General features: G+C 35.5%; 1 protein-coding gene across 1 annotated transcript in view; it reads left to right on the top strand.

The window, feature by feature from the left end:
- LOC106717572 (insulin-like receptor) overlaps positions 1-15,660 on the top strand; it is a 60,883-nt gene that overhangs the window by 6,738 nt on the left and 38,485 nt on the right. The window contains exon 2 of the mRNA XM_045683580.1: positions 2,394-2,548. Within this exon, the coding sequence (XP_045539536.1) occupies positions 2,437-2,548 (112 nt within the window). The 5' untranslated portion in view covers positions 2,394-2,436. The remainder of the gene's footprint in view (positions 1-2,393; positions 2,549-15,660) is intronic.

Here is a 15,660-nt window from a genome sequence, read left to right on the forward strand (position 1 = left end):
AAATTTTTTGTCGTTTAAAAAACCGTCATGTTTTTGGACGTAAGTTTAGATCGTTTACTTGCCTTTTATCTATTGAAATTATGCATTGAGTCTTTTGTAAATTAAAAGATAATTTGCCGAGTTATTCAAATAAATAGTCTCAAGTCTCAGCGCGAATACCAAAATTCGAGTAATTAACAATTGGTTGATCCATCCAATTTCAAACTTCCCATTCTTAATTTTAAATCTTTTAAGGAAATATTTTAATGTTACAAGTAGTAACTTCAATATCTTGTAATGGGAGTAAGTTGATATATTCTCAAGGTGTCATTAACTTTTGATTAGATAAGCGTCGCCGTATTTGATAAATCAAGAGATGTCCTTAATTTTATAATACCAAAACCACTATTTTTGTTTGACATGAATCATTTGTACATATTAGAGGCGGACATATTTATGAAATGTTTATCTTTCAATGTTTTCCGGACTGATTGTGTTTTATTCATAATATATATTGTTATTCAAAATATGTAATAGCAATAATATTGTTAACACTTAACATTAGCAATGGTGGTTCTGTAGATTTGCCCCACGTGGATGATCTGATAATTGACGGCGCCAATAATCAGTTAAACTGAAGCATAAGTTTATGAATTGTGTGTACAACAGATCATTTGCAGAGAATTTCTTAGTATGTCGTCAGGTGGTAGTTAATATAAAAAGATATCTGTCTTTATTGTTTTATCATATTTTCGTTACACAGATATCCTATATAAAGACACCAGTGCGCTGGCTTAAAAGGACGTATCTAGCTGGTAACGTGTTTTTAGCGATATTTATGTACGGCGAGTGTCGTGGGAATCGCGGAGGCTCCCACGCTAATTGCCTCCACTACATGGTACCGTGGCCTTTGCCCACTGACAACTGTGATCAATGAAAATTATTCATTCATCGATGTAACAGCCATTGTTGTAGACTATTATAATCTGTGTTTCCATTCAATTATTATTGCAAAACTACAACGTACCGAGTAAACAGTTTTTTTCTTGTACGAGCGTGCATCCGTCGCGTCGTGTTGGTTAGCTGGATAATAAATATTTATAAAACGGAACAAGCGTTATTTGATGTCATTTGTGTCTCCGTATCCGTTCTTTGTTCTTAGTCACTATTGTATATTATATTCTTTAATATTTATTTTGTACATTTGTTATCGATGTCGTAGCTTAATGGTTCGAGCCCCTACAGTTCACAGTTTTGTGTCGATTCCCAGGCGATGTCAACATAGTCGACGTAGCGTGAGTAGTCCTCCCACAAGATAAACTGATGATGTGGTCAAGGTTGTTGGAGTAACCAGTAGAAGGGCTGCCCAGGACTGCATATAAGTTTCATTTAGTTTTTATTCTGATATCTACGATGTGACTTAAAAATAATTCACTCTTTCGTTGTGTACTTGAAAAAATAAATTTATTTGTTCTCGATGATTGCCAAATTTAAAGTGCCTCTGAATTTTGGCATTTTCGATTTAAAATTGTCTAAGCCAATATAATATATCGTGTTGCGGACATTCTGAAAAAGCCAATTTATCGTCAGAGTTGATTGCAGTAAGAAGACTTTGGAATGGGAATGAACGGGCAAACCCATCTCAATGCTTTTAATGAGCTTCATATATTTAAGTTAAAATAAAACACAGGCGATGCATATAGTTTACGGAATTAAACCTGCCAAGGTAAACGGTTCGAAGTAAGTAGTATAACATTTTTATAACCCTGCGTACATTTAAACGAACGCACGCCACGAAGGTGTCGTTATCCTTACGTCCAAAAATGGAAGTGGAAAGTGGTGAGGTGTAAGAATATATCGACTCATACTATTATTACTGTCCTATAGTTTGAAACAATTAACTATTTACTACAAGTAGATTTTATTTGTACGACAACAACAATAATATAAATTTTAGATTTTCGAACCAGATTGTAATCTCTTACCTATGTAATGACATTGCCGAGGGTTTTTGTATTTAAAAAAACATCAATTTTAATGAGGAAAACATAACATGAAGTCGTCAAGTTGTTATTTTTGACATTATTATCACCTTGGTAGCAGCCTCGCCGAATTCGGTTCTACTTAGAAAATTGTAATTGACATTGCTCTATACTCCGTAGCGTCTTATTAAAACATTCGTTGTTTTACTTTAAAGAATTCTTGAACTCGTTGAATAAATTGAAAAGGTATCATTAAATAGTCAGCTTAATCAACTAAAGTGTTGTTTTTCGTATAACCTTTTTTTATTGCGACAACGGAAGTTTGTTAATATTGTTTATAGCGGTTTTTCTAGTATTTACCTTATTTCTTTTGATGTTATCGTCTTGTGTATAGTGAATGGTATACAATTGAATACTGATGTGTTATTTCAGGTCGTGTGATGATTTGGGCTTGGAGGTGAGCGCGCGGCGCGGCATGCGGCGCCTGCGCGGGAACCAGGCCGGCTGGCATGCGTGGCCGGCCGCGGTGTGCGCACTGCTGCTGGCCTGCGCACGCGCACACGCCCTTGAACATCTCGCACCGGGAGGTTTGTTATTATATTTCACACTTTAAGTAATCCACTTCTAAACTTAGTTTATAACAAACGAATCGAAACCGTAGGCAAATTCTTTTAGTGATAAACAATCATGTTATTTTTAATTGGGAACTCTTCAGTTACTCTGGTTACTCTGTGATTTGTCATGTTAAATATATGTACGTAACTTCATAAGACGCTCCCAGTCAGTTAAAAGTTATTCTGAAATGGTTAACATAAAACAAATTATTGTTCAAGACGTTGTAAACGTCACGTCAAATAATTGCGCGGTTTGTACAGCGAGTGAATAAACATTGGACAATGAATAACGGGCGCCGCGCTGTATCAATTAATCTTTTCAACGGGGAATAATTGAGCGATGTGAAATGAGCGGGCGGCGCGACGTGCTGTGCCGTAGAGAGCTGTTATTTGTTTCCCGGGGTTGGGGCATCTGCCGCGTCTGTCAGCACCTCGTACGTTTCTGTCACCTTTCAGCCCACTCGCCTTCCCCCCGTGTCCCCTCGCGACAACTCAGACTACTCAAGTACTATTTTAAGCACGGTCGCCTAACGTTGACGCTTTAACTTCTCGTTAATTACTCAACGTGCACTGTTTAAAGTATCATAATACTTGTAATATGTACAAAGAGCCCAATTGTGTCATATATATGTGTATATATCATATTTTTGAGAGTGTTTTAAAAGGTTAAGTAAATGTTATTTTAAAGGGTTTACCGCTACTGACAAATATGTGTAAATATTTAATTTACTACAACAATAGACTTCTCTATATATACCTACTCTAACTGTTATGGTCCTTCAAATGAAATAGTGTTTTAAGCATGGAAACAATTATACAGCGTTTATTTGTATCAAAATAACAGAAACGAGTTTATACAAAAATCTAGTAATAAATAAATATAGCTTTTGCCATCTTTGCCGCTTCCTAACAGTAAAAGATTTTTTCATCGATTCAGTACTTTCGAAGCCTATTTAATGCAAACAAACAATTAAATTTTTATATTAATACTAGCGGTCACCCGCGACGATGCCTGCGCGGAATAAAAAAAAGTTATAAGTAGCCTATGTGTTCTTTCAGACTATTTTTCTATACCTGTGGCAAATTTCATCGAGATCCATTGAGCTGTTCTGGAAATACCTTCAAACAACCATCCATCCACTATTACTAATATTATAAATCCATCGCATTTATAATATTAGTAAGACGTAAGATTATCTAATATATAAAATTCTCGTGTCACGGGGTTCGAACTTGAACTCCTCCAAAACGGCTTGACCGATTCTCATGAAATTTTGTGAGCATATTCAGTAGGTCTGAGAATCGGCCAACATCTATTTTTCATAACCCCCCCCCCCCATTTATTTATTCTTAACTGCGCGCGGACGGAGTCGCGGGCGACAGCTAGTTATAGATATAGATGACAATCCAAACGGTCATAAAATGCAACTAATAAAATTCATATAAATGTACTACAATGCCTATGTAAATGTACTACAATCTTTAATTACATTTACGAAACCTTAGCATAAGTCTCTTTTCAAAATATGACTAAATGATACGGACATTGTTGTAAGGTTTTTCCATTCCCTTTTTCTCCTTATTCCCAAATGGTGTAGATACAATTCTCTAACATTTTTTGTCAATTTAACTGATTGTTATTCAATGACCTATATTTTCAAGTAGTCTTCCATCTTTGCAATTCAATGTAGCAAAATAAACATTGAAAATCTGTCTGACATTGGTCGACTGAAGATATTTCCTATTCAATTAAATTAAAATCGTAACAGTAATTGTGAATTTTGTGATGATGTACCTAATGTTGTCGTCATACATCCAATTCTCTAACTGTAAAATCCTTTTTCCCTGTTCACCTTTCGGCTTCCAAAAACAAATGCACAAATGCATAACTCTTATTTGCAACTATGAATGCAAATAAGAGGTAATCGATTGAATATTAATTATGATGTGCAACTTACAAATACTTTAAAGTATTATCAAAGGTCCTCATAGAAGCCTTTTATCTTACTTAATCATCAGACTTATAAAGTCAAGGATATTGTTGTCATGTTCACTCTTCTTTAATTAATTCTCTAACTTCTTATTTAAGTTGACATTAGTAATTAAAATAAGTAAACAATATTATGGATATACCTCCAATCCAATAGTAGTAAACATTGATCTTTAGAAGCATTTCTTTCATTAGTAAATTGGTGCAAGTTTTAATTTTTGTGAATGAGAATCCATATCTTTGGAAAAGATTTCTTTTTATACTTTGTTATTGCTTCTGATGTACTTTTCGTTACTTTGTTCTCATGTGGTTTCAGATGAACCGAATGCGTTTTGTTTTATGCCTATTCTATATAAATGGTAATATAAGTCATTGAAATAATGGCACCGATACATCTTTTCGAAACATAAACAAAATGTTTTCTTTACAAAATTCAAAGAAATGCACTTTGTGAAAAAGATTTACCTTAACAGCATTTTAAAAGTATCTCCTTATGTGTCAAATCAAAACATGAGATTTTCTCCGGTTTTCAACTGTATATTTATGGATATTTATGTATGTAATAGGTACATGAGCATCGTTGACACGCAACGCAATATTTAGGTTTCCCGGTGGCAGAAGTGACAACTAACCTCACAATAGCGACCGTTGGAAAAGCGCATAAACGCGGATGATGTCGGCGGCACGCCGGATGTTGTCTAAAACTTCCGCGGCCGTTAACCCCGCCCGCCGCGCCGCCCGCCGTCCTCCATCCGCAATCCGCCGTGAGGCGCTCGTGGGTCGCGAATTTATTTTTTATTTATTTGTACTCTATTTGTGCGTGCATTCGTTCGCTATATCGTAATCCAACAGATAGCGCGGTGTTTGTTTGCAGCGTAGCGGCGCGGCGGCGGCGACAGCGACGGTTGTGAGGCCTCGTTTAGGAGGCGCCCCGCGTTATCTCGCGAACACTGCCGAAATTCATTCGACCGTGTAATAAGTGCCGCCGATAGCGAACAGCGCCGATGTAAACAACTCGGCGCGCGCACTACACACTTCTACATATTTGTTGAGCGTCTCGCACATATTTCACAATATTAATCTCGACAAAACATTTCCCGAGCTGTAAATGATCAAACATGTGATCGATAATTCGTTTCTGTATTTTCTTTATTAAATCGCCGAAGAATTGATAACATTTATCGCGTATGTTTCCCGGCAACGATTATTTGTTGCGGAAATATGCTCAGTGATGATGATACTAACATTCAACTGGCGTAACAATAACAGTGTCTTTTGGTTATTGCGCAGTTAATAAAATTAATGCATTGAGTACGGTTGATTGCATAATATGTTGAAATTTTTACTAGTTCTATGTATTTCCGGGTCTTCTTTGAAATACATTGCTCAGAAAGTGTGCGACTAAAATCTTTTGGAGGTAATAAATTCCAATCACCGACATCAAAATCGGGATTGCATTTTAGGAGTATTGGAAGAAACATGGCGAAGACAAGTTAAAGGGCATATGTTACATAGGAGGAAAATCTATTACTTTGTCGTAAATATAAACTACTTGTGAATTTCATAATTTTGTTATAAATAAGCCCTTTTTACCATCTATGAATTAGACCATGTTTGTTTGGTTATTTTTTAACAAAATTAATATTACTCCAAAATATCTTTGTGAATAATCATCCTCAAACTACACTAGGAAACATCAATAGTTCGAATGCCTTAATAACGCATTTTGTTTTATAAGATAATATCACATAATTTAGAGGAAACATTCTTGTTTTTGAATGAGGATTATAATTTTTTTACGATTATTATACAACTTTGTGACATCGTCAGGACTGCAACAAATGATTAATGGCAAAGACTGGCGGGTTGTCACTCCACGAATATTAGACAAAATTAAATATTCTTAATTCTCTTACAATATACGGGATACTACTTGATATTGAAAGTTTCAATTGAAGTAAACAATTAAATTAGTATATTTTTCTGTCTACACTACGACCGCTTTGAGACAAATCGAGGATAGAGCAGCGTGAAGACCTCCCATCAACACTTCGGTGATGTCACTTCAAGTTGAGCATGACCTTCAGTAATGAAGAGCACGAAGAAGACGAAATACACTACGAGTATGACGTCATAAATATTCTTTAGTTACTGTTAAAACAAGATCGAGAGAGATTTAGTTCAACCTACTTTCACAACATTCTTAACGAAAACATTGTCTATTTATTAACGGACTTTGGTCTATTCGCACAATGCAACTTCATCACTACTCGAAATCACCGTCTCTCGATCACTAAGTCCAGTTACTAAACGATAAAACTACTGTGGTTACATGAAACGGTTCTTACAACGTAGAATCGTTGGTAAACATGACATGACAAAATGCGTCATATTTCAATACGTGTGGCAGAGCGCGACTCGCATGACCATTCGTATATGAATTACTACGCATGTTAATGTTTCCGTCGTTCACTATTTATATTTCTGTTAGTCAACGGCACACTTTGCTCGTATTAATATTTCATTTTGTTTTGCTTTTTTTAGAACAAGGTAACGTATTGAATATAGTTAGTGCAAAATTTTGAAAGTTATTTTTAAGACATTGTCATTATGTAATTTTAATAGATTTTCTTTTATTTGCAATTTAGTAATACCATTTTTATATACTACGAAATATATGAGTATTTTATAACTAGGTATGTAATCGCATGTGATCTATAAAACATTTCTTAAACAGCGAATTGATTGATACTTGGTAGAAAACAAACTGTGTAGCGTTTGTTATTATGTTAAGTTGGAAACCGGAAAATGTTAATATTTATAAAGTGCTTTTATTTTGAGAGATGACACACCTATGTGTTTCTCTATTTCTTAAAACTGAACAAGGCCGATACGGCGAGGCGCGCCGCGGCCGGCGTGTACGCATTGCCAAGGAATCAAAACATTTCTTTGCTACGATTACAAACTTTATTTTGATAACAACCATGCAGCTGCTATTTTTCGTGCTATAACTACCAATATTATTTGCAGCTACAGATACAGACGAAGACGAAGATGATGTAATACTTATTTATAAAATTAAGTATCTTATCAAAATGAATATTTCTTCAATTAAATTAAATAACAAGTTCATTAATATAAAATAGATCGATAAAATCTTGTCTGAATATCTTATTATATAAAATTAATTGTAACCACTAACCAATCAGATGTCTGTTTACATATTTTGACGTTTGTAAAGATTTGTCGTCTCCTGCAACCGGTTTTTACTAATGCAAAAAGCTAGTTGGTTGTTTTAGTAAAAAACTTTATTAGTAGAGGCAAGATATTGATGAAAAGACGAAAGATATAAATTACTAATTAAGTACTCAATGTTTCAATTAACGACTTAGTCAAGTGGTTTTAAAACATATTTTATAATTCATAGTAATCTAACACAGTATGTAATTGATATGCAGAATTTGTAATGTAATACATTTCCGCAAACAAATCTTGAGATCAGAGAAAGTTTATTGCTCAAATAAGTAATGACAATGTCGAAGGAAATCAACGTGCTAAGTAACATCTATTTGTAAAATGTCTTAAACTCTAATTTATTTTTTTCTAAAACAAGTGAAAGTAAGAATTATATCACCAAAAAAAAATTAAAGATAAACTAGATGTATTAAAATTATATTTGTGAAATAAAGAGCACGTTTATTTATTTATTTAAACATATTAGATGCAAACATACAAATATCTCTGCCTCATAATATATATGTTTAATACAGTGGTTATACGGAATGAAATATTGCCGGCTTTAACATTAAGGCGATGTCAGACTCACCTACATTTTACAATGGTCCAAATAAGCTGCTCTGAAACCTTGACCCAGAAAAACATGTATTTGTTGAGTGGTAACATAGTCTCGGATATAACACATATAATACTAAAATTATTGTATATCTTAACCAAAAGAAATATAAAGAACTTGTGACTGTGATGTTATCAAACAGAAGCCTAAAAATATCTAAGAAATTATTTCAAAACACCACTTACGGAAAAAGAAATTAAGGTGATTGATAAAATTTCAAGAACATTTCATTTTGGTATGGAACGTTTTTAAAATAAATAAATTTTATTAAAATATATAAATAAAGTGTATCTCCACGCCGATTTTCTCACGGTGTTTGTATTGGAGATTTTATAATGCGGGCTGCGGTGTCCGGGGCGGGGATACGCGAACAAAGTGCGCAGATAGCTTTCCAACGGAAATTAAATTCATGGCGTATACAGTGATACGGGGGGTCGTGGTAGAGGATGGGGTTGTCCCAGCCCCGGTCGTCGACCCCGACAGATGGCTTAGCACCGCGCCGTAGGGTCGACTACACGGAACTTGACATCCTGCCCTGCCCTTCAAGTTTATACCTTATGGATTGCTGACGAATGTTGTGCTACGTCATAAGTGGTTTTTAAAAGAAAATATTCGTAAAAGTTGAACAAAGTATTTGATATATTTACGTAATTCCCCTCATTTTGAGATTTTTCAAAAATTCTTATTGACTATTTTGTAGTCTTTTTGTTACATCGCTCTTTACATCCGCACACAACTACTACTACTAGGATTTTTTTAATTATATCTGTAATTAGCTGGAGTCGGATAATAATAGAAAAACCAATAATTTATTAAAACTTTTTTGAGACAATAAAATACACTTATATAAAAAGGTCAGTCACGAGGCGACTGCAAATCCAGAACAGATTAAGTACCTGGGATGGGGTTGAAACTAGACGGTAGACCCCGTACTACGAGTAGGCGTGTGCGGTCGAGTTGCAGCCGGCCGCTTTGATGTGGATTAAGCTTCAATTACATGGAAACATTACGCTCGCACGTTTACTAATTATGGCGTCAAGTATTAGACGCGACTTTCCGCTGGCATCGACATGCGAATTCTACGATCGAACAAACCGATTTTAATTGATGATAGGTAATTTTTAGAACAACATTTTGTTTTAAAATATTCCTGACCAGAATTTTAAATGTGCCTAAGAAAAATCATTATCAGTTTAATGCATATTGTTACTTCACACTTCACTCTGTGATTTTAGTCCATAATACAACTATTTTTGTTACCGCTAAAAGGCCAAATGTCTCTCATTCCCCTTTACATTTTGGTCTAAATTAACCTAACGTAGAGCGGATTTCGTTAGTTTACTGCTTAACAAATAAATCTGACGGTTATTTATTCATTTTTATTGTTTAAATGGTCTCCCTGCTCTTAACAGAATTTCAAAAACTTACTATTTTGGTTACTGCTCTTAGCTGAACTATGTTTATATGCTATTTGGAAGTCTTTTCAATATCCTTTACGAGCAGTAAAAGCGGGTAATTTGGGCTTTTCCGACCACGAAAAAATGCCAACAGCGTGATTAGGTAACATGAGTGACTCCACACATTCCGAATCGGCCGATGTTATAGCTTCTATTCGAAATTCCTTAATAATGCTCTAATTGCTCCATCCGTACTCGGAATTTTTTACGCTCTACGTACGTATTTATAACATTTTCTCTAAACGAAAATCGACAAACAACTTGCTAACAAATTGAAATAATTTTATGTGCCGTTTTTCAAGTTTTATAGTATAAGGTTATTATTGGTCACAAGCTGGTCAGAGTTGTTCATTTATTTGTAGATATATAGATATGATATAGATTGTAGATATATATTTTACCGTTACACTTTAATTTTTTTAAATAGTCAAAACATGTGCTTTTACTTGTTGACGTACTAATAGCTTTATTAATTACTAACTTTTGACCGGGATTTCGTCCGTGTTAGTAATAAATATAACTTATATGTTAGTCAGTGATAATTATTTTTCTAATGGCAAATAAAAAATTGCGGTTCAGTAGTTTTTGAGTTTACATACATACAAAAATACAAATCATTCATCTTTATAAAGTATGTATATGTGGATTGCATATTAAAGGACCACCGATTTGGATAGTAGAATTACACTTTATTAAATAAATACGATAATCTTCTAATTACGCCTTACTTGTTTATTATGTCTGATGTTCTGTCAACATCGACGAGGCTATCAATGGTAAACCAGTTCAAAAAGTATCGTTGAATGTTTTATTCACTACGAATCCGAATGGCTGAGAAGCAGCCAACAGCTGATTGGTGGTATCTGCCAAAATTATGCACACTAATTTCGTTAATCTAATAATAGAAAGTAATTCGGTCAGTCTGATAAAGTCCTGCTAAACTAGTTGCAGCGCGTTGTCAATACACTCGTCCGCCAACTCCGTTAGCATCTGAAATAAATTAGCGTTGTAGCAAACCATCTTCAATATCACATGACATATTAAAAATATGTTCTGAACCCACCAAGTATATTTAAAATCGATATCGTCTCTATTTGATTGATACAGTGTGAAAAATAAACTTTAACGTAGTACCAAGACTACTAGATAAGCGACGGCTCTCAAAATATCTCCGATGATAGCATAGGCGCGGAGATAACATGTTTACATGTAATGTTAGTGTTTATAATACTTTGATATACATATTTTTGACATGGAGAAATGGAATTATTGTATTGACTGGACAGTGATAGACGCTAGCAACAACAAATTGGTTAAACGGACGTGTTTAATTTTGCAAGACGTGCATTTCATTATGTGTTTTGTACATACTAAAGTATTAAAAGAGGAACACACAAAAAGGATATTGGCAGCCCTGGAAAAGTTAGAGATGAACGATCGTGCGCGTATCTGCTTGTCTAACCTCTATGCGCACACGCTAGCTCCGATAACATAGTGAATATTTATTAGCAAAATTAATTATTGAATATAAGTTGTTATTAATAATTACAGCCATAGTTGCATATCTACTCCTATTAATCAGTTTATATTATTAATAATTGTATTATTTCTGTTTACACTTCACTCAGCTGATTCATAGATAACGTCAACGGGGAATTTAAATATGATTGCGCATTAGAGAAATTTTGTTTTATGAAACGAATAAACTACCAGAATTGCCGAAATAATAGTAGATTTCGATCTACATCCTCATATTCCACAGATTTTTATTAATACATAAATATTATTGTACTGAACACCAATATCGAGATCTCATAAACAATATTACCAAATAACTACAGAGCAATAAACACGTTCATAAGTATAATAATATTGTGCAATACGACAGACATCCTATGGAAAATAAAAACTCGTAGATAGGTGTCGCGTTAGATATTTAATTATTTTTTGTCCTCTATTCGACATTGGCGGTCGGGCGACTAGTTACCTGCCGTTTCGTTTATCAGACGAAACTGAACTTTAAGATGTGAGATTGAGCGCGCCGGAAGTTCGCATGGAGACCGTGACCTACCACACGGCGACGCCGGCGGCGGCGGCGGGCGGCGGCAGTGCGCTGTGATAAGCGATCGCACCGGATATAAACAAACCTGTAACCTATAGCCCGACCGTGGCCGCCGCACTATCTAATCTGCTCTCACAACTCGTGGCTCGCAGATAGCGCCTTTTAGGCGCTCCTTGCACCTCCTATCCTCCACGGCCCCCTTCTTGTCTACCTGTACTTACTTCGTTGAAATTGCATTCTCACCGATCACGAGTGCGGAACGCCATAAGCACCAAATTGTAAAATGTATATATAGGTACATAAATGCATATCTATATTACGCATTATGATAATGTAAAATGCGCTATAACATTGATTAATTGATAAATTGCAAAGTATATAATACTTATAATTAAACAAATTTTGTGTAAACAAGTCGACGCGAACAATTAACTATTTAATGAGCGTAGACGAAGTATGAAAGATGATTGAACACTGCAGAGGCGCAATTGATAATCGGCTGTAGTGCACATATTCACCCGTTAGTACGCAGTGTGCCTTTGCAGAACTCGCTGGACGCCTCACGCTCGAGCACGTCCAACGACAAATTGTAGTTAAAACTAATTTTCACATTAAACACTTTCCATACAACATTCTTGTGAGCTAATCGATTAAATTTCTAAAACTAAAATGGTCACATTGTTATTGGATATTACGAGTCTATACTCTATTTCTTTTTTAACAGTTTCACTGTCAATACTGCATTATTACCTGTGAAAATATAAACTTAGGAAAAGTAGTAGTGGTACGAAAAGTAATTATTTTAACGACCACCTAAGGCAAGCGATCCTGGCCTAAAAGTCCATTTCGCTTAAAAAAATAATTACACTTATTATTATAGAATGCTAGCTAACATTAACCCTGATCCATACATAAAACTAACGGCTTTTTTATCACTACTTGGTGTAGAAATTCTTCAGATAAAATATTAGCTCTACATTTCACAGGACAGGCTATAAGCCGTGGTATTTTGTGCCTATTTGATATTTGTCTTTTTAGCGCTGATTGTAGCGGTTGGTAACCTTGTTTGAAATTAGAACTAATAATAGAAATAAAATTACCCGATAGTAACAATTGGCTTCAACTGCCGTTTCCAAGCAGCACCCTATCCAGCATACTAATATCAATAGGGATCAGTGCTTATAGGTTAAAAAGGAACATTCCAGATGCGAGCAGAAAAATAACGCTTGTGACAGTTGAGGGGTATTGGAGGTCGGCGTGGTATTGGTCGATCCGATCGCCGCTCACCGCCGGTCGGCGCCGCGCCGCTGTTGAATAACGCATACAGAGCGCAGCGCATATCAGCCGCGTTGCTATCTCGGCCTGACCTACCGCACGGCCTCCACGCCTCCCCCGACCTATCATCATGTTTTTTATGCTAAACCATATTGACACAACAGCTCCTTGTTCCGCATTACATTTTGTAAATACCATACGCACTATGCAACAACTATGCGCATTGCGACTGTAATATAAGTTTATATCAGCTTTATAAAGATAACTTAATAATTAATAAATGACTTGCTGCATTCCGTTGCTTGTTTCTAATTATCCTCGCATATACATGTATAAATACTATCAATACTAGTTGGACTATAAATAAATTATGTTCCAAGAATTTGTAGTAACAAACAAAACACTTAGGTGAGTAAGTGAATGTAAATGATTTGCGTGTTTAGCAGCTGACGTAAGCGAGTAGTTATCGGTGATTACGGCAATGTGTTTGGCTGCAACGACATTCGGTCACTATCGCGGGTGCAGCGAGCGATTGGCCGCATTCCTAAAGCATTCTTATATTTTTATGTATTGCGATTTCTCTTAAATGATCTTTGTAAGTCTCTCTCTGTACTACATGACATTACACAGTTCAATTTTGTTGTAACAATTTTTTTTTGTTTTATCGATTCATTTCTGACAGAAGAAATTACTATCCGCTCTGCAGATAGTAAATAAATTATGGCGTTGGTAAAAATCGACTATAGAAAGGACCAAGCTTTCACAAAATACCGGTTCTCTTGCCATCCCATGTGTACATCAGAACAGCATTGTGTTCTCCGACTCTATGCAAAGCGGGTATGTTCTATAAAACTTGTATGCGAATTGCGGTTGCAATACGTTCTACATCAGGCACGGCTAGCCCTCGATTTTTGTATATTTTTTTATTAAAACAAGTAACGTTAAATCGTCAACGTAATAACTGCTTTGCATAGAGGCATTGATAAATTAGTTAACCGCCACTAACCGATTGTTCACCAACAAGTTTCACGGAAAATTTTATCTTTTTCTTGAGAAGAATTCGTATAGTGGTGGTAATGACCTTTGCAAAGGTTTACCAGTGAGCGCTTTCTCGTTCTCACTTAATATTCCCCTTTATTTTCTGGGTTCTTTTTTTCATCAATAGCCTAGTGGCGCGCGACTGCTATTTCTCTAAGTTAAATACCCGCCGAATCAGTGAAAATCTGCTGCTAAGAATCGGACACCCTGTGTTACGTATTAGCATCGACAGCAGTGTTGTGTTTTAAAATCAGCCAGAGACGAAGACCAGGTTTCGCTCGCGTTTTAAACGATGTTTCCGTCATTCGTTTATTTCCAGGGTCATCGGTATAATAACTTTTATGTTACCCGCGGTGTGCGTCACAGATGCACACACTTTCACCGATGCCGGGAGAACTAGGCTAGCCGGAAGAATCGAAAATGCGGAAGCGTGTAGGCGCGTCGTGAGTGTAACATGCTAAATGAATTCGAACACGATCATTCATTTATCATACACAAAAGTGTAACCGTTGGCCACTTTATATAACCTTTTTTATTATTATTAGTTGTATAGCATTTTTATGTATGTACTTGTACATAGTGTTTGCAGCCTGCTGGTTGTGTGGATACTTTGCTACTTAATTTGTACATTTTGTTATGAAATTCCATTAATGTGGAAAACTGTGTTATTGAATTTTTAAGAAAATAACATTAATTAGTTGTAAATAGGAACACTATTTTCCTTTTAAAGTGGGCCTATTCGTTCCAGTGATAACCCGGAACAAATGCGGCCTTACAAACAGATATACAGACAGACAGACAGACAGACAAAAATTTCAAAAATTGGTCTATCCTTATCAGCTACGTAAACACATCATGTTTGCGACATATGATTTTTTAGTTGAGACATATAGACACTCTTATTTTTTTGATATGTATAGATACGGAATACGCAGAACAGTAAACGTTAATAGACTTCTCGCCAGTTTTGACGCGTAATAAATTCAATTGCGTCTTAATGTTTCTATTAATAAGACTTATAAATCATTCGTTGCTTACATTCATACAGCAAACAAAGCATTAAAATCGATAGTCGTTATGTTACACGCGAGTAGAGTAATAGTATCTGACTAAATGTGGTAGCTTAGCATTAATGCTATTTTCACACAAGGACGGAAGGGTAAAGCAGTGTAATAGGACAATGGCATACTGGTATTATTTGAACAGTACACTGACTGCACTGTTTTGAAAGTAAGTGTATTTCGAACAATAACCGTATTGCGTTGTTTACTGTCTGTCCTTGTGTGAAACTAGGATAAATGGGGACGAGGCGACGCGCCGGCGGGGCCTAGGACCGCTGTAGGACGCTTACCTCACTATCTAAACCTTTAGCCCACGTCAGTAAATTCAAATTCGTTATAAAATATAATT

The sequence above is a fragment of the Papilio machaon genome, chromosome 2 (assembly GCF_912999745.1).
Source record: "Papilio machaon chromosome 2, ilPapMach1.1, whole genome shotgun sequence".
NCBI lineage: Eukaryota > Metazoa > Arthropoda > Insecta > Lepidoptera > Papilionidae > Papilio > Papilio machaon.